This window comes from Carex rostrata, chromosome 4 (genome assembly GCF_964058835.1).
Source record: "Carex rostrata chromosome 4, lpCarRost1.2, whole genome shotgun sequence".
In the NCBI taxonomy this organism is placed as follows: domain Eukaryota; kingdom Viridiplantae; phylum Streptophyta; class Magnoliopsida; order Poales; family Cyperaceae; genus Carex; species Carex rostrata.
Window position 1 is genome coordinate 4,388,286 of NC_135921.1, and position 25,934 is coordinate 4,414,219.

Genomic DNA, 25,934 nt, shown 5'->3' on the forward strand with positions numbered 1-25,934 from the left:
TGGATGAAAGTCTAGTAGCTAGCTAGACTTTCCACTATGATACACTGTTCACTTCACACAATCAATCCAAGTCATACTGTAGTTCCACTCACTTATTCAAAACGACAGATCAACAATCGATAAACCGTACCAACATGAGAATCATAACAGTTATACAATTCAATTACACTAATATCACAATTAATGCAATGCGGCAACAAATGCTTTCAATCAGAGATTCAACATGCTATGCACAGTTTATTTAAATCAAGCAATCAACATAAATATAATAATATGCACCGTTATTTAGTTCTACGAATAAACCCCAAAACAGATCCCGTGAACCCCCGCACCTGGTTATGTAGGGCACGTAGAGGGTCCGCGATCTCGCGACTCGGTAAGCTCGTCAATCCCGCTAGCCGTGCTCGTTAGGATCTATCCATAGGTAAATTTATTAAGTTCCGGCACTTTTACAATTTAAACCCTAATCAATTTTTGGGAAAATCCGTAAATTGGAAATTTGGTTGCACTTTGGAACACGGAATCAATCAATTTACACTTTAGAAACAACAAAGGCACGGAATAATCAATTTGGTACGATTCTACGGGTTTTCACCGAAACCCTAAAAACAAGGAATCACGAAATGAGAGAGAAATAGAAAGGGGAATTACCGATGGAACGGATGGATGTACGAGATTTGAGCTCCTCTTCCTAAATCTCCGTTTTCGTGAAATACGGTCACCGGGGGGGTTTAGATCTCTCTCTCACTCTCTCGTTCTCTGTCTCTCTTGGCGGAAGCAAAGGAAAAAGGGAGGGGGCGCAGGAAAAGAAAGGAAGGAGGGGAAGAGAGAAGAATGACAAGGGGCCCCCACTTGTAAGAGGTCTTTTTGCAAAATAAACCCTCCACTTGTTCGATATTGTTTAAATGATTTATATAACACCTATTGTTCCTCTTTCTTAACACAATTAATCGTATAATTATTGTTCACCATCCACGTCACTAATTTCGTATATACGTATATATATATATAATTCGATTTAACCACTTATTATTTTAATTAAATCTGAATTTTAAAAGTTCACAGTGTTACAGTTAGCGAGTGAGCTAGAGGCGAGCCATGAGCCGCGAGCTTTTTTGACAGCCCTAGACCCGCCCTCTTCTCTCTGTCTCTCGCTCTTGCCAGAAACGCAAAAACGCTCGACCGCCATGCCTGACCGCCGCTTGTGCCAGATCGTCGCCTCTGCCACCTTCCTCGTGTTAGGACCTCCATGACTCTGCTGCTCTGTGATAGGTACTCAAACTGAATTGAATTTAGGGTTTGTTTTTTTGTTTTTGTTTTCCGTATTCATCTCCTTTTATCAATTGCTGATTTGGTACTGACAGCAGCTAGCTAGTGATCGAAATCCTTTCTCTCTGTGCCAGTCAGCAGCCGCAGGACCTTCTTTGCTCAATTTTCTTCATACTGGTACAAGTTTTTCTCTTTCTAGGTTATGTTTGATTTGGGTAAAATAGCCATTAATGACTGGCTTAAAACTTGAATGCGGGCATGAATTGATTATGTTGATATTGTCCATATTTCTGAATTTGTGAATTTGTGAAATAATCGGTACTGGTACATATACTGTTTGTGAAGTAATTTCTGAATTAAGTAATTTCTAAATTTCTGAACCCCTTCCCTTTCTGAATTTCTGAAATTCTTATTCCAATTAAAGACAAGACAATTATTTATGGGTCGATTTAGACTTGCAGCAGCTATTTATAGATTTGCTATTTAGATTCAAATTAGGATAGAATTTATATTCAATTAGGAGCTTGCGAGCAGAAATGGTTTAGCAGTCGGCATCCATCTTTTATCCTCTTTTATCACATTGCTTAAATATTGTTATTATTGAAAGATAGTGGAGCTGTCCACCTCGTCAGTGGAATGTCTTAATTCCAACATCGATCTGATCAGAAAGAGAGGGTTTTATTTACAAAAATATGGAAGATCATGTTAATTACTTGATGAACTATTAAGTTCGAGATTAACAAATAAATAATTTATACTTGGCACATCATATAGCTAATCTGACAATCTGTGATATATTATATATATTAAAATATAAAAAAAATTAGCTATTGCTTTAAATTAAAAAATTAGAAATTTAGTTTGGATAATAAAAAATTGTATTTGTTTTGAGTTATTAACTATAATTAACATTTTTGTCAAGGGTATGTATTCAAAATTCTTAATTGGATTGTTCTCTGATATTGTAGGTTGGAGAAATAATTTCCCTCTTTGAGAAGAAGGGGTTTTTGCTCAAGGGTTTGAAGCTTTTCCAGTGCCCCAAGGATTTAGCTCAGGTTTGTTTTATAGATATAGTATTGTAATAGCTCTTTGCTGTTTCTAAGTCTTCATTCTTCAAGTCTATCTTTTTGTTTTTTTTTGAGAAAGTCAAGTCTATCTTTTTGTAATTGACAGGAGCATTACAAGGACCTCAAAGAAAAGTCGTTTTATCCTAGTCTCATTGGCTATATAACTTCGGGTCGTGTTGTTTGCATGGTTTGCGTCTTACTCACATAAAGCATCCATTTAAATTATTGCCTGTTTCATGTGTACCTGCAGCAACATGGTATAGTAATTATGGAAAATATTCGCTGCTGCTGGAATTTATTCATTGTAATTTTGACCCCATAAGGCTTGAGATCTACCAGATTCAAGTCATCAGAACAACCTGGTTTGTATCAATACCAGTCCTGAATGGTACGGTTGGAGCTTTGTGCAAATTCTACGAGCATTGATGATCATAATGTCCACGGCGATAACTATGGTCTCGTTGCTCTAGGTAAAATAAATATTCTTTGAAATTTTAAATTTATTTTAATTTTGTCATTTCTTACTAATTGTCTTACTTTTAATGTTCTAGACAAGACGAGATGCATGTTTCGCTCCAGTGGGTCTAGCGGTTCTCAGTCGCATTCTTCACAGCCATATTCCTCTATGCCGCCAGCTCAGCGTCTCACAGAAGAAGATATCGACAGGATATCTTCTCGGGTACTTCATCAGATGGAGGCTCGGGTGGAAGCTTAGTTCAGAGCTGCTCAGGTATGAAATTCGATAAGTATTTTTTAATTGTGAACTGTAAATCCTAAATCCTAATTATGTAAACTACTTTCTTATAACCTCACAAGCCGAAGGTTCGGGCTCGCAGACAGGAGGTTCGGGCTCACACTAGGCCTCGCCGCCCGCTCCTCAGGATGACGAGGATGATGACGACGCTGATGACGAGGAGCAATGGTCGGATGTTGGCGGTGATGGTACTGCTTAGGTCTTTTTTATATATTTATACCTTGTCAGATGATATTGTTTATGTTACTGTTTAGATGGTACTCGATATATATGTTTATGGTGCTGATGGTACTGTTTGACATTTAGACTTACTGTTTATGTTACTTGGATGTTTATGTTTGATGAGATGATATACTATTTTTTTATTTTTATGTTTATATTTGTTTGTATACTTATGTTGTATGTTGATTGTGTATCGATATTTATTTTTTGGTTGTATGTTGGTACGTGTGGTATCAATTATTAAATGGTGCAAATATAAATAATAAAAAAAGTCCAAAAAACTAATAAATGGGTATCAGCGACCAGAAATATTGGTCTCTGTTAAAACAGTATCAACGACCAAGATGGAGTTTCAGCAACCGTCAATGTTGGTCTCTGCTAATTCGCTCATCAGCGACCAAATTAGACTATCAGCGACCGTTTTGTTGGTCGCTGATAACGTTACATGACGTCAGCAAAAAAACAACAGTGACTAAAAAAATTTGGTCGCAGAAACAGTATCAGCGACCGGATAACGTCATTCAACGACCGGATGACGTCATTCAACGACCGGTGACGTCATCAGAAGAGTATCTGCAACGAGTCTTTCAGTGACCGGTTTTACCTTTCTGAGACCGGAATGACTTTCAACGACCAGCATAATTACTATCGGCGAACGAAAAACCGGTCGCAGAAGCCTTGTTCTGCTGTAGTGACTATATTAATCATATTTCTTTTATTATATATAGATTCTTGATTCAAATGATAAAAATAAACATGAATAGTTGAACCGAAGGTGGATAAGCATAAAGGACCCTAAGAAAAACTAAAAATAGCACGTCATTCTTCAATTGCAACAATAATGCCTTGGACCTCTTTTACAAATATAGTCATCTCTGGCTCATGCATATGGGTTGTATCATGTCCACCCACCATTGTACTGGTAATTAAATCGTCTGACTGGTCCTTCACATCACAAAGCAATATAAGATTAGATCAAAACAAGCTTCATATTTCTGGTTCTTAAAAACAAAACAAAAAAAAGAGAGAGAAAAAAAAATTAAACCTGACTAACATCCCTACGATTCTCTTCCGCATCTCTCTTCCCTTTCAAATCATTAAGATAATGCTGATACACATATGATGCGAAGCCCCAAATTGCGATCAACATAGCAATAACCTTCACCCCACCCATCGTATCCTTGAAAAAAATCAAGGCAAAAACTGGTATAACCGGCAAAGCTAGTGTACTGATCACATTCGAGAAAAGGGAGGAGACTACAAAAACTAAACCCACCACACCAATTGATGCAACTTGCCAAGACACGGCCGTCCCCACCAGCGTCAAGATGTAAGACACCTTGCCAGATTTGAACCCCTCCATTTCCCCTTTCAATCCTGTCCACTCACCGCTTGCAAATAGACCGATAACAGATGCGCACGCGGCAACAAGGGCTGTATAGATTTGCATATCAAGTGCAGCCGAGAAGGTTTCTCTCTTTATCACCTTTTCGAAGGACAGTTGCATTAAGGAAAGGATCAGAGAGTATGTGGCTGATGCACCAAGTGTTAACACAAAACCAAGTACATAATACTTACGCGACAGATTGGATGACCCGTCAGAATCTTCATTCACGCCGAGTAATGCAGCCGAGAAGGTTAATAGCACAACCGAGTTGAATATCAGAGCTGTGAATTTTTGTGAATTTATGAAGTACGAAAATACTGAATTGAAAGCCAATTGGCTAGCACAGATAAGAGAATAGGTAGAAACGGGAAGGTACAAAAGGCCGTAAGAGTACATTAAATTGTCACCAGCAATTATGAGGCCCAAGACGAGGTATATAAGAGAGAGGTGAAGGAGTGGACTGGAGGGTGAACTGGAGGTAGTAGAGCGGGGAAAGAACAGCAGAGCAATAAACAAAAAGGGGAAGCCAATTGTTTGAACTAGGGTTGCCATCCATTTGCTGTTGCCTCCTTGGTCGTAATAGAACCGGCCAAGCAGCATTGCGGCCGTTTGACCCGCTAACAAAACGAAGATGTTTAGGCTGATCATGAGCCACCAGAGGCGGCGTGACGGTGCACCACCATGGGAAGCGGAGTTACCTGTTAGTGAAGGCGGTACTTCATTCGAATTTGATGGCCCTGGATTGGGAAAAGAATTTAATAGGGGAAAGTTTGCTGTGGAATGGTACCACATATGCAATCTAATATCAGTTGTTGTACCAGATCAATTCAAATTGTAGATGTTACATAAATATTTGCATTTGGCTTTTGATTCAGAATTAAGGATATTCTGGTCAAAGATTTGGGCATATTTGAGCATCAATTTTCATTCAGATCAGACAATTGTATATATGCATCAAGCTTTGGCAATGGTAGCGGTAACTTACAGTATTAGTGTATTACTAAAAATTTATATACATTTGATTTAAATTAGGCAGTAGTATGAACAGACACAACAACAGACAGCATAATTGACCAAAAACAGTATTGGTGCTGATTTGGTTCAATCAAACAATCAAACAGTTACCAAGCAAAAATAAGAGAAGGTTCATGCACATAAGAAAGTGCAGATAGATTCTCCAATATTACAAAAAATGAAGTTTCGATTTTACTGGTTATTCCTGTTGTGGGGTTGGAATCGACCTTTGTAAAGGTAATAATCCAAATTTAATAAATTTAATAAAAGCAGAGAGGCTCCAGGTTTAGGGTTTTGAGGTTTAGAGTTTAGAGTTTAGGGTCTAGGCTCCAGGTTTAAGGAAACTTCTTTTACTTTAAGTTTTTTACTAATTCTTCCTTACTTTAGGGAGTACAAATTGGCAATATTTGTGTTTTTATTTTAAAATAAGGCCGTAACCTAATTTCAATCAGAAAATCAGATATAAAGAAATCAAAAGCGACAAAAGCAGAAAGAAGCTAACCTCCAGGGAGAAATCCTCGATTGTCGCCCATGAGTTAATTTCCCCCCTCTTCAAATAATGAAGAAAGCAAAAATTTATCAAACTTCTATGCAATTTCCAAGTTGTGTTGAGCACTCGAGCGCCTTCGCTCGCGTGAAGTGCACTATAAATAGTGATGCAACTGCAATGCACTGTATCCTTTTAATATTCGTGCGGATTCTGATTGGACTGTCCTTTCCTAATCAGAAATATTCTGTGACATTAGGGGATATGAAAACGACCGAACCAGGCTTTAAAATGGGCCTTACCTGATTATACAATTTAATATCCTGTGGGTTCCTCATTTCTTTTTGAAAGATCTCCATTTTCTTTTTGAGTGGTTTTCTTGTTTTAAACAATATATCACAACTAACATCGGAGCCTATTGAGGTTTAAAATAGCTGTAACTTTTCTATGTTAAGCAGTTTGGCAACTAAAGAGAAAAAAGAAAAAAAAAACTCATTTAGAAAATTGGGTATATATATATATAGGATTAGAATATATCAAGAATATATTTTTGCACTGGTGGTTGTAAATAGAGGGTTGATTTAAACATAGCAGCAACTGTTCCTTGGGCAATGATTTTGGGTTGATTTTTGTCTGACATCATTTAACACAGTGAAATAGAGTTGGGGGTTTCAAATTAATTAAGAAATTGATCAAAACATACTTTTAATTCCCACAGCAATGCGTGGCCAACACTTGACTAGTTATATATTAATACTTGCACGCATAAGTATTTATACATACACACACCAGTTGTAATTTTTTTCAAATATAGATTGTTCTCCACGTAATTAATGGTCCCTCAGATAATTAATGCTTAACTACATAGGAGGAGGGATTTTTGAGGACTGTTAGTCGCTCCCGAAAGATAATACCTGTAGCACAATCGCATAAGATAACATTAAAAAAATCTTGCATATAAAACGAACAGTCAATATATTAGAGTAATCTTTTGTCCCCCTTAATTTTTATTTTATATTTTATATTTTCTTTGAAAGTCTCAAGGAAATAAAAAAGAATCACATCAAAAGAAAAGAAAGACCTCTCATACTTAGTGTATACCAAACGGGTCGGGTCGGCTCCCGTCAGGTCTAACCCGCTCGGGCCAAGGTTTCCATGGTTCGGGGGTTTGGCGGGTCCCGTTTGAGGGAGTTGGATGAAACTCGTACTAGATCCTTGGTCCAAAATTAGCACGGGTCGATCCAGGTCAGGTACGGGGGTTTCGGGGATTGGGGGGGGGGGGGGGGGGGTTGGTGGGTCTTTTTTGGAAGGAGAGTTTTGGGGGTTTCGAGGGGCTTTCGGGGGGCTTTCGGGGGATTTAGGGTGGCCGGATCGGGTTTGGTGCAAGTTGGGGGTTCCCTCGGGTCGAGTTTTAGGGAGTCAAATATAAAAAAAAAACGGACCCAAATCCTTACTAGACCCGACACTAGAGTTGGTCCGGATCAGGTGCGATCCCCGATTCGGCAGAGTCGGGTCTAATCTGCTCGGGTTTTTTCAATAGTCATACTACAAAGTCTCAAACAAAAAAATTTAAACGCTTTCCTAACTTATATAACTGCTTGATTTGATGGGATCAACTCTTTACTAGATTAGCAAGAATATTTGCCAATGATTTAAATAGCGATTATAGCGGTATAGTCAGACGGTTAAAAAAATAAGTGATTACCCATAGCACTATATATAACTTTTAGGGTCCGAAAAAACTATAAGTGTACTATAGCACAGCTATAGCTAACTATTTACAACACTCATATTTACTAACCAAACAAAAGCTGCTAACCGTCACTATTGGAAATTAGAATCAGTATCGGTTATATACAGATATCAGTATCGGTTCACAACCGATCCTGATGAGGGCGACACAGATACCAAACAAATCTGTATCGGTTGTTACAACCGATGCAGATAGGTACCAATCTGCATCGGTTCTAATTAACAACCGATGCAGATAGATTTTGTAAATAGAATTTTTAAAATTCAGGAAAAACTATCAGCATCGGTTCTACTGTACAACCGATACAGATGTATATTTCAAATTATATTTTTTAAATTCAGAAAATAGAGTATCAGCATCGGTTCTGACTGAAAAACCGATACTGATTTGTATTTTAATTAAGAAAATCACTATCAGCATCGGTTCTTAAGTAAGAACCGATGCTGATACTCAATTGAATTTTTAAAAAATATTTTTTATTAAATGGCCAGCTTCCATATTTATTTAGCTGGCCGAAATTTGAAATTATCACAAATCCTAAATTATCAATAAAACACATTCTAAATTAATTTTCAATAAAACACATCCTAAATTAATTATCAATAAAACACATCATAAATTAATTATATATCATACACATCCTAACTTATTACAAAAAATTCATGTTCCTAACTTCCTCTCGTCTTAATTTCTTTCAGCAAGGCTTTGGCCCACATTTGGCGAAAGTCGGCCAAGCGTTGTAACGTATATTTAGCGGGAATATCCTGCATTTTTAGAATTTGTGAAGAGCATATATATACAATTAAATTGTGTATTTTATTATATTTGAAGCAACAATTCTTATTTTTGAAAAATTTATAAATGCATATATACCTTCAATTGCGGAAAAACATCGAGACAGTGGTTTATTATGTCTTGCATGAGCAACATGGTATAATATGCACATTCCCAGCCGGCTGGTTGTTGTGGGCACTACATAACAAGTTTCAAACAAAAAAATGTTTGTATTACGAGCATACAAATGGCTTATATGTATATTCATTATAATTATATCGCAATATGAATTTTTACCTTGCAATCGTTATGAACTGTTAAAGAAGCACCCATTTCCTTTATGAAGGCGCTATTGAAATATGAAAACATTGAACAATCAGTACTTACGATACATTTTTGAAATGATAATATAATAATAAAATCATTAGTATTCTTAAAAAACGTAAAATTTAGGAAAGACACTTACTCCTCGATAGCAGCACTGATCATCAGCATTTTTTTACCTTTCTTATCGGAATCGTACACGTACAATGCACGTTCTCTTGGCATAAGCACGACCAATATCCAATGATTTCTGCATGTTAGGTTTGTAGCATGTCATATTATTCAATTTATATGAATTGAAAGAAATATAATAAAATTAGAATATATATATATGTAACACTAACATCTGATGGTATGGTATGAAGATTAATCTCTTGTCCTGATTTTCTCGGAGTGCTTTCCCTATGTATTGAAGAACACGTCCTCGGTCATCATTCATCAGGTTGGCATTCGTTCGATTGGGGTCCATGAAACCAATCTGCTCATCGGGATATTCCTCCTTGAGGTATTTGTGCCAATACCTACAAAATAAAGATATAGAGGTGATATCAATTTTGTGAAATTTGAATTAAAAGTACTAAATTCTACAATTATTACGAATATTAACTCACAGCATCCAGATCTGAACGACTGGTACAGTGAGCCACTCCCGTGGTGAAAGCAAGGCCGCATAATCATCTGCATAGACGCATATGGAGTCATCTGAACATAAAAGATCAGCTGGGGAATCGATTTCGATTGGGCTGCCATCTAGCTCCGAAAACCGATCACGAATATGCTTGAATGTCTGTCCCAGCTTGTCAAAATTGATACCATCAAATGCCTTGCAGTGACTCGTTGCTTTCGGACCTCCAGGAATAATCATTTCTTTGCGTGGTTCCTGCAAAATTTCATAATAAATTGAAGTAAAATCCAAAATCATCTATAACTCTATCACATAGATACTAATTCGGAAGTATAAGAACTTGTAATAATAATATACCTCAGCTGAACCTATCGCTATCATGGACATCGGCCATGCAGTGAAACTGCCGAGGGCATCCTTTAGGGTTTCCTGCTCGCCATTTGGTACAGGTAATGGGTGATTTATGAAGTCCGCATCGAAAATACCATCCACCAACACTCTTGCATGGTCGAGCGGCATCGGTCTGCCGTGAATTGTTCCACCGGGTGCAACTGGAACATGAATTGTCCCCACGGCTACTGTAACAGTGTTCCCATTGATAGCTGCCTGGAGTTTGCAGCTTATTTCTGCCTCCTGTTCAGATATATGTATTTACTCGAATAAACTAAAACGTATGAACAGTACAACATGTAATGGAAAATAAATGGTGAAATTTGAATATTATTGAATTTGAATTTGCATTACCTCAGTATACCCGGAAAGATCTGCAATTGGTTTGACTGACTGGCTGCTGCTCTGAAGGACTGTTGGGGTAAACGTCTGAACTTGTTGGCCCATTGACTGCTGAACCAAAAGTGCAAGTTGAGACTTCATTTCTTCCCTCATTTTTGCTTCTAGTCTCACCTCTATTTCTCTTACTTTGTCCTCCATTTCTTCCCTCAGTTCTTCCCTCATTTTTGCTTCGGAACTCGAGGGAGCGCGTCTCCTCCTTATTGAGCTCTTCTCGTATGTTTTCCTGATAGGAACCAAACCTCCCACTCCTCTCACCCTCCCAGGATGTTCCGGATTTGGCAGAGATTTTCCGAGAACATCGTCGTATCGTTCGACGGCCAACAAGCCTTTTTTCAGAGCCGCCTCTTGTTCTTCCTGGAATGACAACATGTTATAAACTAATAAATTAACGTAGAGGTTTCAATGAATGACAATATCTAAAATTCTTACAATAAACTAATAAAGTAAAGTAGCGTTTTCAATGAATAACAATATCTAAAATTCTTACAATCTTCTCGATGACCGGTACGTATGTTTCTGGATAAAAGCGTTCCTTGGTCTCCTTATCGAGCTTTTGTCTTCCTAGTCTCCAGGTGACGTGCCTATGCTCAATCGACATATCAAGGACCTCTTCTGGTTTCAATGCACTTGTTGAGCCTTGGGAAGACGGATCACTAGATGTTTTCTCGTCTGCAATCGTCTGCATAGCATCTGTAAGCCTACTCCGAAAACCCTCGCTCATGTAACCTCTAGATCCTAAGAAATGCGGATACTCGTTTTTGGCCTGATTCTCCTTTCCAATTTTGCTAGCAGTCTACAATTAATATGTCAAGACAATCATTGTAGGCCTTAATTATAAGAGTATTTGAATTCTTACTTAGAGATAAGGTAGGTGATCCGCAGAAATAAACATACCTCAAACTCCTCCGTCTCTCGATACTTGACAAATACCTCCCAGTCTTTTTCTTCCATATTTTGCTTGGCAAAATCGGGAGTCTCACCCGCGCGCCACACTTTAGTCATCTCGGTTCGCCACCTCCGGTGATAAGTAGCCATCTTCTGATAATAATAGTTCCTCACTTTTTCTTCCTCTTTTATACCCCATCTCAGCTGCCAAACAAATAGAAATCAAAATTTAGAGTTAGTTAATATCAAATGAAAGCTTGTGAACTTAGTACTACGTTATTTACCTTCAGTGTTTCCCATATTTTCAGCTTGTTCTCTTCTGGAACATCTTTCCACAATACGAAACTTATAGGAATATTCATTCTCACCAATATACCGAATTCCGTTGGAAAAGACGTTGTATCCGTAGTAACAACCGGCCTGTGAAACTTGTCAAGTTCCAGCTCTTTCCCTTTCTCGTTAAACTTCTCCTTGATTGCATTAGGCCCTCTTCCTCGTTTCTTAGCCGAGGCTGTCTGACTATTGCTTTCCATATCTGAATTTGCAAATAGGTTAACAATATAACAAGTATCAAAAATTGCAATTTCAATATGACAAAAAATTCGAGTTTCTAAACTCAATATCTAACAATTTCAAACAAGTATCACCTTCATATAATTTACCAAAGTATCACAAGAATATAATTTACCCAAGTATCACAAGAATATATATGTTCATACAAATTCAACATTTGTATGAATCTCTAAACAATTCTTAAACAACTAATTCAACATTTCTAAACAATTTCAAGAATTTCTATGGAATTTCAAGAATTTCAAGAATTTCTAAACAATTTCAACAATTTCAAGAATTTCTAAACAATTTCAAGAATTTCAAGAATTTCTAAACAATTTCAAGAATTTCTAAACAATTTCAAGAATTTCAAGAATTTCTAAACAATTTCAAGAATTTCAAGAATTTCTAAACAATTTCAAGAATTTACCCAAGTATCACAATTATTTAAGCATACACACATTCACAATTATTTAAGCATATACCCGAATCTATAAGCATATACAAGTTTCACAAGAATTAAATTGGCAAACCCTAAACCCTAAACCATCATATACATACAAATTATGCAAGTACTATCACAAGAATATACCCGAATTAATCTAACATACATACATTCACAATCATTTCGGTTTGGTAATTATTCACAATCTAACATACATACATTCACAATCATTTCGGTTTGGTAATTATTCACAATCTAACATACATACATTCACAAGCATATACCCGAATCTAATATACCCTAAACCATCATATACATTCATCATATATATTCACAATCATATACCCGAATCTAATATACCCTAAACCATCATATACATTCATCATATACATTTCGGTTTGGTAATTAACTAGTTAACTAAAACAATTACTTATTCAATTAATGTAACAATTCAATTAATTACCCGATTTGAGAGGGAGAGGGAGGCGGAGCAAACGAGCCGACGGAGGTCACAAGCCAACAGAGTCGACGGAGGAGAAGAGCCAACGGAGGAGAAGGAGAGAGAGGGGTCACGGCCAAGGAAGCAGCTAGAGAAGGAGGTCACGGCTAAGGAAGGAGGAGGCGGAGGAGGCCGAGTGAGGCTAAGGAAGGTTACGGCGGAGGAGAAGGAGCACGGCTAGGTCACGGCGGAGGAGGAGCAAGGCTAGGTCAGCACGGTTTAATTTTGAGGTTTTGAGGTTTTGAAAAATGAGTAAGTTTTAAAGAATATAGAGGCGCCGGTTGGAGAGGGAAGCCTATCAGCATCGGTTCCTAGCTTAAGAACCGATGCTGATAGTTATCCGCATCGGTTCTTAAGCTAGGAACCGATGCTGATAGTTATCAGCATCGGTTCTTAAACTAGAAACCGATGCTGATAGTGGTATTTATTTAAAATAATGCGGAGTACTATCAGCATCGGTTCCTAGCTTAAGAACCGATGCTGATAGTGCTATTCATTTAAAATTGTGTTATTTTATATTTTTGTATAAAAAAAACATGTTATTGTGTTATTTTATATTTTTGTATTTTAAAATTTAAAAAAAGGATTTTTATGTGTTATTTTATATTTTTTAATGTGTATGTTATTTTAAAATATAAAAAAAACATGTTTATGTGTTATGCTATTCATCATTTTTGTATGTGTATGTTATTTTAAAATATAAAAAAAGCACGTTTATGTGTTATTTTATATTTTTGTATGTGTATGTTATTTTAAAATATTAAAAAAGCATGTTTATGTGTTATTTAATATTTTTGTATTTTAAAAATTACTTATAAAATAAAAATAAAATAAGCTACTAAAATACAAACATTAAAAATTTAAAAATAAGCTAATAAATTACATATAACATGAAAAAAAATAAGCTACAAGAAGTGTTGAAGAATAACTTGCATGCTTCTCATCGTCGGGTGTTTCAGTGCATTCTGAAAAAAAAAACCCGTACCTTTTTGTCAGCAATATTAAAGATTATTAACTCACATTTTAATATTTTTTGACATACCAATATTAAATATATGACATACCAACATTATGACTTGCCAATGGAAACTTCTTCAACCCATTCTCCTTCATCATGATCGATGCGCATGTGACCTGTTTCATTATCCTCAGCGCCCGGTAGAGATGCCATGCCAGTAGAAAACGGTGGTATCTCATCAAAATGATCGTACGCTTCTTCGTCTTCCACATTATCAATCCCGATTATACGTCTTTTACCAGAGAGGACAACATGTCTTGAACGATCGGCGGGATCAGTTACGTAGAACACTTGCGTGGCTTGTCTTGCAAGTATAAATGGATCATCCTTATATCCAGCTTTACTGAAATCCACCAGAATAAAACCATCTTCGTCGACTTTAACCCCCCTACGGTTATCGACCCATTTACACATAAATAACGGGATATTAAATCTTATGTAATCGAGCTCCCAAATTTCTTCAATAAACCCGTAATATGACATCGATGCATGCGATGGTCCGGCACCTTTAGGATCTGACAAATAACTCGAAACAGCTACTAACGTCACTCCACTGTTTTGTACGGTACTCTTTGCATCTTGATTTCTTGTGTAAAATGTGTACCCGTTAATGTCATATCCTTGGAAGGTCCTCACGACATGAACTGGACCAAGAGCCAACAATTTGACAATTTCTTTAATGTTTTCTCCCTCCGGAGCTTGCATGACTCTACGTGTAAACCATCTTTCAAACGTTTTATTGTGTTCGCCGATTAACCACTTATTAGATTTCTTAGGATTCTGTTGCCGCAAAAGAGTCATATGCTCGTCCCAAAAAGGATGAACGTCAGTGAGGTGTTGCAAAACATGAAAATGTGCTAGTGACATTGTTGTACTATCAGGCACGAATAATTTCGCACCGATTGTTCCTACCCCGTGAAGCCTACCCTCGTGCCGAGACTTAGGGATGCCGATGGCTTTGACATCATCCATATAATTAGTACAAAACTCAATAACCTCTTCGGCAGTGTAAGCTCTTACGATGCTGCCCTCAGGCCGATATCGGTTCCTGACATATCCCTTTAACAATCCCATGTATCTCTCGAACGGATACATGTACCGCAAGAAAACAGGTCCACACATCTTAATTTCTCTAATTAGGTGAACGATTAAATGAACCATGATGTCAAAAAAAGACGGCGGAAAATACATTTCAAGATGACAAAGAGTGACAACAACCTCCTTCTGCAGAGCATCTAGCGTATCAGGATCATTTACTTTGCAACAGATGGCGTTAAAGAAAAAGCAAAGCTTCGTAATGGTCTGCCTAACACACTTTGGCAATATGCCCCGAATTGCAACAGGAAGAAGCTGTGTCATTAAAACATGACAGTCGTGAGACTTCATTCCTGTCAATTTTAAATCATCCAGTGAAACTAGGTTTTTAAAATTCGAAGAATATCCAGAAGGAACTTTGACACCATGAAGGCATTCCAGTAAGCTTTTTTTCTCTGCTTTCGATAGCGTATGCATTGCGGGTTTTAGATATGTACAAGTTTTTCCTTTTTCTCTTTCCTTCTCTGCTGGTTGTAGATCTGGCCTTATGTTCAAGAATTGCATGTCTTTCCGAGCATTGATACCGTCCTTAGTTTTACCCGGAATATTCAATAATGTTCCAACTATGCTATCACACACGTTTTTAACCACATGCATCACATCGAGACAGTGTCGAACCTCTAAGTGCTCCCAGTATGGTAAATCCCAGAATATTGACCTCTTCTTCCAACATATTTTCGGAGCCCCTTTCTTTCTCACCACCTTCTTTTTAAATTTACCCAATTGAACTTTCAAATCTTTTACTCGCGAATAAACTTGCTTACCGGTCAACGGGTAATTTGCTCTGGTATTCTCGGTCTTTCCATTGAATTCTTTTTTTCTCTTTCGGTGTGCGTGGTTGGCAGGAAGAAATCTACGATGACCCATGTACACATTTTTAGAGGAGTTGGGTAGCCACACATCGACTGTATCATCCAGGCAAACAGGGCACGCTTTCTCTCCTTTGACACTATAACCCGACAAATTTCCATAAGCCGGAAAATCATTAATGGTGCAGAAAAGCATGGCCCGTAAAGTGAATTTCTCCTTGCTGTATGCATCATACATTTGCACTCCGGGTTGCCATAATTCTTTTAAATCCTCAATCAATGGCGCTAGATATACATCTATATCGTTCCCGGGCTGTTTGGGTCCTGATATGAGCAAGGTCAACATGATGTATTTGCGCTTCATACATAACCAAGGCGGAAGATTATAAATGCACAATAAAACCGGCCAACTGCTATGCTTGCTGCTCATGCTACTGTGCGGATTTATTCCATCTGCACTCAGCCCAAGCTTTAGATTTCTAGGGTCACGTCCGAATTCAGAAAACTCTCTGTCAATATTCCTCCACTGGGGAGAATCAGCGGGGTGCCGTAATTTCCCGTCTTTCTTCCGGTTTTCGGCATGCCAACGCAGTAATTTTGCATCTTTAGCATTTGAGAACAAACGTTTGAATCTCGGTTTTACGGGGAGGTACCACAATGCTTTTGCAGGAGGTCCTTTATTCGGTTTACAATCATCACTTTTATCACTGGCAATCTGCTTTGGTTTGTAACGTGATGCACCACATTTTGGACACTCGTGAAGGTCTTCATACTCATTTCGATATAATATACAATCATTTGGGCACGCGTGTATTCTTTGAACTCCCAAATCAACTGGGCACAATATTTTCTTCGCTTCGTAAATATTGGGTGGTATCTCGTTTCCTTCCGGAAGCATTTCTTTTAAAGTTTGTAATAGCTCAGTAAAACTTCTATCACTCCAACCGTTAGATGCTTTAAGGTTATACAATTTTAATACACCTTTCAATTTTGAAAATTTAGAACAACCAGGATACAATTCCTTATTAGAATCTTCGTACAAATTCTCAAACAAACAATACTGCTTATCATTATCAAAATCCTCTTCTATATCACGTAACATTTGATCAAAATTATCACATTTATCTACCACTATATCATCATTTTCTTCGGTATGATACTCCTGTTGCTCAGTACGAGTACCTACGTCGGTTTCCAATCCCCGTAAGTCATTCCCCTCATCCCCAACGGTATGGTATTCCTGATGCTCAGTACCAGTACCTATGTCGGTTGGAAAACTCTCACCATGCCATATCCAACACTTATATCCTTGCTTGAATCCACGACGGATTAAATGGCTCCTCACTTGGTTCGAGTTGGAAAATTTTTGACCATTGTTACAATCACGACAAGGACACGACATCATTGTACTCCCCTTATTCGCCATATCTTCCATAGCAACTCTGATAAATTCCTCGACACCTGTCGTATATTCATCCGATAGACGTGATGCTTCGTACATCCAACTGCGGTCCATCTGCAATTATAGTAGAACACAATTAATTTATAACAAGCTTGGGGTACTAAATTATATTCACAGTAAGGCTTACATGGGGCCTGGTTACCATCCTATCCCACTCTTTGAATACTTCGTCTCAGTAGTGACCACTTGTTAGTCGTGTTTTAGTATTTAAGAAAATTTCGGCAGCATTTCCCCTTAGTTCCCCGAGTATTCGGGGAACTAATAAGGAGAAATGCTGCCGAAATTTTCTTAAATAGTAAAACACGACTAACAAGTGGTCACATCCTAATTGAGACAAAGTATTCAAAGAGCAGTCCCAAAACGGGGACTATTCAAAATTAATCCCTAATGGATTAATTTTGAACGGGTATCATGACTTAAAGGCATTAATCATGCAGTTTTGGCTCTCAAGACAATACTCTAGCTACATACTTACTACAAATCTATTTAGGCTAGCTATCGAAATACACATTTATGCACAAAACTAATTAAACATGAGTTTTATGTGGTACTTACAACTTTTTTAGATGCCGTACCGAGTGAGATGAAGATCGCTGCACCAAATCTCTCAATAATAGCCAAACTACAAAATTAAACCATCGGAACCTAAATAAGAGATGTATATATATATAACATGGACTTAACTACGATGCTATATATGGGTTGCATAGAGGCCTCCCGTGCTACGGCTCAATATTTGAGTTTTCAAAATACTCACGGTCGATCCGAACCGTTTATCTTGTTCTCCGTATTAATATGTGTTTGGAGACCAAATTTTACATTTTTTGGAAATTTTTAACTATTTTTTTAGATTTATTGAAAATCGTTGTTTTTCATACAAATCTGGACCATAAAAAAATAGTAAACAATTTCCAAAAAATGTCAAATTTGGTCTCCAAACACATATTAATACGGAGAACAAGATAAACGGTTCGGATCGACCGTGAGTATTTTGAAAACTCAAATATTGAGCCGTAGCACGGGAGGCCTCTATGCAACCCATAGCATATTAGCCAAATACTATATAACATATATATGATGCATGCTAGGGTATATATTGGTATATATCAAAAGCTCAAATATAGCATGCATGTGCAAATATAGTTATATCAAAAATTCATATATATCATGAATTTGCTCATCTTCACATATAAAGAAAAGCTTAAAATATAAAAATGTATTAAAACCTAAAAGATAGATTAGGGTTTATAAAATGGGCCGAATTAGAACCTAAATTGTGCTAGATCTAACATCAAACTTGAGAAAAGAGATGATTAATCAATTAATGAACCTGAGAACGAAGAGTGAGATAGCTGATCAATGCCCAGTAAGATAGCTGCTGCGCCAAGCAATGGAGGAAGAAGAAAGAAAAATGATTCTGTGAAGAATCAGACTTCGGGATAAAGCTAAATATGAACTATCAGCATCGGTTCTAAGCTTAAAACCGATGCTGATAGTATCAGCATCGGTTCTAAGCTTAGAACCGATGCTGATACTTTACAATCAGAATCGGTTCTAATATTAAAACCGATGCTGATACTATCAGCATCGGTTCTAAGCTTAGAACCGATGCTGATACTTTATAATCAGAATCGGTTCTAAACTTAGAACCGATGTTGATAGTATCAGCATCGGTTTTAATATTAGAACCGATGCTGATAGTGCATGTGCTGTGCTTTCATTAGCTTTTAGTATCGGTTTTATTGATAGAACCGATTCAGGTAAGTATTAGTATCGGTTGGTTAGTACACCCGATCCAGATAAGCCGATCCTGATTCCTGTTTTTCCACTAGTGCGTAGAGCCGCTATTATATGATGATACCTTTATTAAAAGAAAGGTGTTTTAGGGGAAGTCATTTTGCTTCACGTCAACAGATTCAAGAGAGGGACAGTTACAAACTATGGGCCTAAATGCCGCGTTATCCGACACTTGTCTATTTCTGATATTTTTTTTCCTTAAAGAAGATAAAAAAAACTGTCATATTTTTTCAGAAAAAAATTGTAAAATATGTTCGTGTTGAAATGATTATACAATTATGTCATACTCTGAAAATTTTGATCTCATCTTTATTCTTTGTCTAATTAAGGGAGACCTGAAAATATTCTTGTGTTTAAAATAATTATACAATTATATTTTACTTTAAAATTTTTGCTCCAACTCTATTTTATTTTCTGATCCCGCTCCTGTCTAAATCTAAATGTATTATAAGGCCATGATATTTGGCTGACATCGCATAAGAGTAGGGGCGGATTGACATCAAGCATACGAGGGTCAATTGACTTCCATTAATTTTCATTTTTTTTGTTTTTATATGTGATTTTCTATATACTTTTGAACAAAATGTTATAGATAATATAATTAAATTGATCTCATTCGCAACATGAAAAATTTATACGATTGATCTTCATTTATATTTGACTCTCATGGTTTGGAAGTCTGGCTCTACCTCTATATAAGAGGTGATTGAAAGTTTGTTTTAATTATAAAATAAAATAAAAACATATTTTCTTTTTGAAGAGATTATCAAGGGAGTTAAGATCTATGTTAAGGTGCTAACTATGATTAGTACTTATTTTTTTGCAAATAACTATGATTAGTACTTTTAGGTGGTGAGTGCAAATTTGTCTTGTATACTCAATTTCCAAAAAAAAAAAATACAGATAAAATGTAAGTTGTAAATAAAGCTGGACACCAATAATTAATATATGTTGTTCTAAGTCACATATATCTTTCAGTCGAAGATGCTGTAAATACAGCACAAAGTTCCCTTAAATATAACATCAAGAAACAGATTTAAAGCAAAATGTCTAAGATAAACAGCCGTAATTCATCCACTAAATATTTGGCAAAATATGCCATAATAATAATAAAGCTTGAAAAGATGTTTAATATTTTCTATCTCAAGAAAAAAAAAAAAAGATGGCACCTCTCAAATTAGTTTCTTAATTGATATAGTCCATACTAAATCAGAGTCAGAAGAAACTGTGACCTTCTCCTCTTTGACAATATTTGAAGTGCTTATCAAACCACCAAAACCCATAGCTGTGTCGCCTGAACAAAAAAATAATAAATAACTCAAATCGATCAGAACTAGAGAAATATGAATATAACTGAAATACCCTTGATGAAGAACAATACATTTCACGATTTTAAAAAGCCACAGCATGAGAAAAAGAGCAGCATGTTTCCCATTTTCATTTATAATTTTCACTTTTGGTACAACCATGCATTATAATTGGTATCACTAGTTATATTTGATATTTACACCTAGGAAATTTCAAAGAATCACAATTTTCTTGAACGGACTACATATTTTTACTCTTTAATAAATGATAAAATGGTTACTTTATAAATTTAAAATGAATTTGAATAGCAAAGACAATAAATTATGTATTTTAAAAAAAAATTAGAGGGGTAAATATGATATTATGAATTTTAGAGGGAGAAAAGAAATCCATAATTTTGAGGTTTTCCCCGCCCCTAATAGATAACATATGGACACTCGTTGAACCAGAGAGATAAATGTTGTTTTTTTTTCTTTATATAAGATTAATGATTCAAAAACTTCGGAGGGGGTACTCTTAAAACCCCCTGACTAAAACATTACATAATTAAAGAAAAAAATGAATGAAAAAATAAGAGTAGAACTAGGGTGTTTAAGCTCACTAAGCTCTTTGGTCAACTTAGTTCTAAAACCTATCCAATTAACTTCAAACGATGAATCCAAACTGCTGAAACCGATCTACTTCACAAGTGATGCGTTTACATGTCAAACTTATAAATTTTCGAATTAATTTGGTATAAAGTCAATCGGTCAAAAGATAATAGAAAATTAACATATTAAAATTAACTTATAAACCTTCTTTTTTTATCTACTTTATACTAAATTAATTAAAAAATATAAATTGACAAGTAATTGCGTTGCTCATGAAGTAGATTGGTTTCAATGATTTAGATTCGTCATTTGAAGTTATTCCAATAGCTTTTGAAGTTAAGCTTACCAATCCTTTAATGAGCTTAAGAATACCCTAATTCTACTAAAAAAAAAGTACATAAATTTCAAAAAAAAGGAGGAAAGTAGAAGGGGTTTACTTAGATTCCACTGGAGTCCAGTGGTGGTGGTACAGGATGACGGTGCACCAATAGGTATGAGGCCGCAATGTGGGCCCTCAACCAACGGCTGGATGTGAATCTCATGAGAATGCGTTTTAGGGAGGAGGTGAATCAGACAGTCGTCTGATAAGAGTATAATCCTGAGTTGCGAGAAATGATGCAACACATTTATATTTCCTATTTCATGATCGAACCTCCCACCGAGTGCTCCCACGACAAGAATGCAGAGCTGTGAGTCAAAGTTAAAACACAAAAAAAAAACCTAAATTAAAAATAAGATGAGTAATTTAAGGAATAGGACTTTTGATAGAAAAAGCAATAAAATGGGTAAACTTTTGTGAGTTTCTGAAATTTAGAAGGGTAAATATGATATTATGAACTTTAGAGGGGAGAATACGTAATGTCGAAACTTTTGAAGGGTATATATGAAATTCCCCCTTACAATTTTTATTGGATGGATCTATGGAACATGTAACTATCAAACTATATATGTTACATTCCTTTTCTTCAATGTATAAAATTCTATTTAAAACAGAATCAAGACAAGTCATTTACATCAATATGACACAGTTTTTTTTATAACTCTTACTATGCACCAAATCACATAAAATTTTAACCTAGAAAAGGCTCTTGATCTATTCAATTCAAGATCCATGTAATAATAGGATGTGAGATACCTTGGATTTGTCATCTATTGGAGTTGAGTTATTGACATAACTGATACATTTGTGCAGATCTGTTGTGTCCTGATCATGCGATTCATCCACTACTTTTACACCCTGTATTCAATTTATACAACATGTCAACACTAAATAAATAATTAAGAGACAAGTCATGCATTTGGTCAAGATGCAGTACCAGATTAGGCACAATTTAGTTCCTCAAGTATTGATTCATTTAGTAAATATACTAATCCCAATTTATTTGAATCATTATTTGTGGCCAAATAATTGGGAAAAGAAAAGAAAAAATACATGTATACTTACCAGTATAATTTCACTAGGTTAGGTAGTATTTCTTGTTTAGTTAGGCTTAAACAATGCAACATGAACACTCTAAAATTGAACTTGATAAGATTATCTCAGTTATGATTCACAGAATTTCGTATATTATGTTGGATACGATTATGCTCAGTTGAGTTGAAGCGTACCAGATTCAGGTAGAAAGCCTTCACATCATCTCTGATAGAATCCAAGTCTCCAATGATTACATCTGGAGTATATCTGAAAATCCATAATAAATGGAATAAGCACTCATCTTTCTTCTAACACCAAAAGATATACAATGACACATTAAGACTATTTGCAGTTTTTTATTAAAAAAAAATGAGACCTATGCCTCAATATAAACAATAAAACGGTAAGATTCAGATGCCATTGTATATCTTTTGGTGTCCGTAGCTCAAATAGCGCATTTTGATGCCATAGCTTAGCGTTTAGGGTCCAAAAACGCTATAGCGCTGTTATAGCGCGCTATTTAGAACACTGCTTTAAATTAAGGATTTAACAAGGCTAATTGGAACTGCTAGAAACATGGCAGCTAAAAATATTGCTAAACTCTACATTGTTGTGCGAAAAAAAAACAAAAAAAAAGAGAAGAACCTGAGTCGAACTTCTGATGAGTCCTGATCTGGGAACAATTCGAGTATATCGTCATAGACCCGATTTGCACCTCCATCTGCACAAATCCTCACCTGTGCTGTTCCACACATAATTTCAACAACAGATACTTTGTCAAAACACTTATAACTCTTTTGTAGATGTATTCAAATTTGGCATGTCTTCTCTAAAATTAAAGCTTTCAACATAACAACTTCCCAAGAAACTGATCTTTTTACTTTACAAATATATAATACACCCATGAGTTATTTTTAATTCAATCAGCTTCATCTATCAATTATCATTGTTTCAATTCATCTTTCCTTCCAAAAAACACTTATGCATCAGTACCCTGTTAAATTTGGTACTTCAACAAATGCAACTTAAATGTTCCCCTCGTTGCACATCCAACTTCTATGTCAGATTCCCGAATTGGTATAATAATTAAGTATATATCTCTATACTATCCTAAAACAAAATTACTTAACTCGGAGGGTCACATAACAAAATCGATGACTCGAGACCTATCTGCAAAAAAAAATTTATTCAAAAAACAAAAAAAAAGACAGAGAAAAAAGAGGAAGAAGAAAGAAGGAAAAACAAGGTACCTAAATTTTTCTCTTCTTTTGCTATTGTTGTGTTTTCTCTAAAATTGAAGCTGTCAACATAACAACTTCCCAAGAAACTGATCTTTTTGCAAATAAAACCCATGAGTTATTTCTAATTCCGTCTACTTCATCTATCAATTATCATTGTTTCAATACCCTGTTAAATTTGGTACTTGTACATAGGGGTGTTCATCAGGTCCAGTTTAATCCGTTTTAAACTGAACCGAGATAGTTCGGTTTAAACAATTAAATGGATCAGTTCAGTTCATTTTTAAAACCGGTTTAATGGTTCGGTTCGGTTTAGAAATTTTAAAACTAGTTAGATTGAACTGACCGAAATTTTTAAACTCATCCCTGTCGAAACCAAACATTTAAAAAAAATTCAAAAATTACGACAAAAATGTATATTGCTTGGTTTGGTTTAAAATCGGTTAAACCAAACCAAACAAAAAAAATTAATTCGTCTTTTAAAAAATTCAAAAAATATTTATTTTTATGATTAATATCTTATTTCGGTTTGATTATATTTCAGTTCGGATAGGTTCGGTTTGATTTTTGAAAACCGAATAAAAATTTGATTTGAACTGAACCGATGAACACCCCTACTTGAACAAACGCCACTTATAATCTCCTCATAAACGCCAATTATAATGTTCCCCTTATTTGACATCCAAGTTATATCTCAGATTCCCGAATAGATATAATCACTGTATATTCTCTATATATAGTCTATACTATCCTAAAACAAAATTACTTCACTTGGAGGGTCACATCGCAAAAACCAGACCCGAGGAAAGAATGTGTTTCAAACCAAAAAAATAAAAAGAGAGAACAGAGGAAGAAGTAAGAAGAAAAAGTAAAACAAGGTAACTAACCTCGATTCCAGAGGAGAGGAGTGAAGCGGGGAAGGGGCTGGTTGAGCACGACCAGTGAGTACGTTAGCGCTGGTCCATCGGGCTGCTGCAGGAGGAGGAAGGTGGAAGCGTGTGTCATCACCTCCATTTGCGCGCCTAATTATCGAGCACCTCGAGAGAATCAAACAGAGAAGAGAGAGAGATGAAGCGGCCTCTGTCGCGGCGGGAAGGAATGGAGAAAATAAATTTCATCATCAGAATTTATGATTGTGTTAAATTTATATAACCTGACACCTAGTTTGGATAGAGAGTAGACGAAGGAAGGAAAAGAAAATTTTTCATCTAATCGTGTTTGTTGATAAAATTATGTCAGAACTGAAAGTTACATGAGATGGAAGAATTAATTTTGAATTATTGTAATCAATAGAATCAGTTTCTCTCTCAATTTAAAGTGTAACGGATGAAAATAATTTTTGTTATAAATATTTTTTAAAAAAATAATACAAACACTCAACTCTATATCTTACCTATATAATTCTCATATAAGTCTTTTATCACAATCCTACAACAGCCGCCAAATTTCTGATTAACCTTCTATATTTTAATCAACCAAATAAGAAATTAGACTGAAATGAATGTTAAACTTATTTTCCCTCAATAATTTTTCAAACATGAAAAGGTTAAATATGTTAATCTTCCTCTATATTCCATTTCATTCTCTTCTATTCTTCACTTCTGACATCCCCTTCCTTTACTCTCCATCCAAACAGGGTGTGAGGTAACAAAAACTTTAATTCTAGATTCGGACCGTTCGATCTACCTTTGCACGACTATTAATTATTCTCTGTGAATTCTACTTTTGACCGGATTGGTTCCGATTATAATTAGACGATCCAGATCTAACAATAAAATTGAGTCACGTCAGAAGATCGAAATTTCATGATTAGCATTGTGCTTTGATTAAACATATTCTCCGAGAATAGGAAGAAGTTTACACAATTCTATTGTACCTAACCAGCCTAGAAATGCGATACGCGTGTTCTGAGTTGTACTGTGATTAAACATGTTCTCCAAGAATAGGAAGGAAGTTTACACAATTCTATTGTAGCTAACCAATTTATAAATCATAGCCGTTTTTTTGCATCGAGATCCATGCAATCACACATTTTAGTGTAAACGAACGGATATGATTTGTTTGGTTGTGCTACGGGTAGCACAGAGGGTTAAATTTTTGTTCTGTTTACTTATCAAAGTGTCTTTAAAAATATTTCATACAATTCTATTTATAATTAAATTATGAGTTTTTTTTTTTTTTTTTTGACACAACCATCACAAAACTAGCCAGCATTACCGGTACTAAACATCACAGATAAATATCAGGTAGGCATGCTGACAGAAGTGCAAAGAGCACTAATGCTAATCATGAATTGAGCACTAATGCTTGTCTCTATCTTCGTTTACGGAATCAGCTAAAGAACCACATGAATT

General features: G+C 35.8%; 3 protein-coding genes across 3 annotated transcripts; all 3 read right to left on the minus strand.

The window, feature by feature from the left end:
* Positions 1 to 4,084: 4,084 nt before the first annotated feature.
* On the minus strand, positions 4,085 to 6,293 carry LOC144552548 (putative purine permease 11). Its single transcript, XM_078300511.1, has 3 exons — positions 6,216 to 6,293; positions 4,358 to 5,436; positions 4,085 to 4,257 (listed from the first exon to the last, which is right to left on the minus strand). The coding sequence occupies exons 1-3, from the start codon at positions 6,244 to 6,246 to the stop codon at positions 4,132 to 4,134; spliced, it is 1,236 nt and encodes a 411-aa protein (XP_078156637.1). The 5' UTR covers positions 6,247 to 6,293; the 3' UTR covers positions 4,085 to 4,131.
* A 3,189-nt stretch (positions 6,294 to 9,482) lies between these two features.
* On the minus strand, positions 9,483 to 14,020 carry LOC144552523 (uncharacterized). Its single transcript, XM_078300489.1, has 7 exons — positions 13,930 to 14,020; positions 13,759 to 13,814; positions 11,363 to 11,557; positions 10,956 to 11,261; positions 10,724 to 10,822; positions 10,162 to 10,309; positions 9,483 to 9,529 (listed from the first exon to the last, which is right to left on the minus strand). The coding sequence occupies exons 1-7, from the start codon at positions 14,018 to 14,020 to the stop codon at positions 9,483 to 9,485; spliced, it is 942 nt and encodes a 313-aa protein (XP_078156615.1).
* A 5,998-nt stretch (positions 14,021 to 20,018) lies between these two features.
* LOC144552562 (thiamine pyrophosphokinase 3-like) lies at positions 20,019 to 24,717 on the minus strand. The gene is made up of 6 exons (XM_078300526.1): positions 24,468 to 24,717; positions 22,988 to 23,084; positions 22,537 to 22,609; positions 22,064 to 22,165; positions 21,366 to 21,615; positions 20,019 to 20,324 (listed from the first exon to the last, which is right to left on the minus strand). The coding sequence occupies exons 1-6, from the start codon at positions 24,592 to 24,594 to the stop codon at positions 20,203 to 20,205; spliced, it is 771 nt and encodes a 256-aa protein (XP_078156652.1). The 5' UTR covers positions 24,595 to 24,717; the 3' UTR covers positions 20,019 to 20,202.
* Positions 24,718 to 25,934: the final 1,217 nt, after the last annotated feature.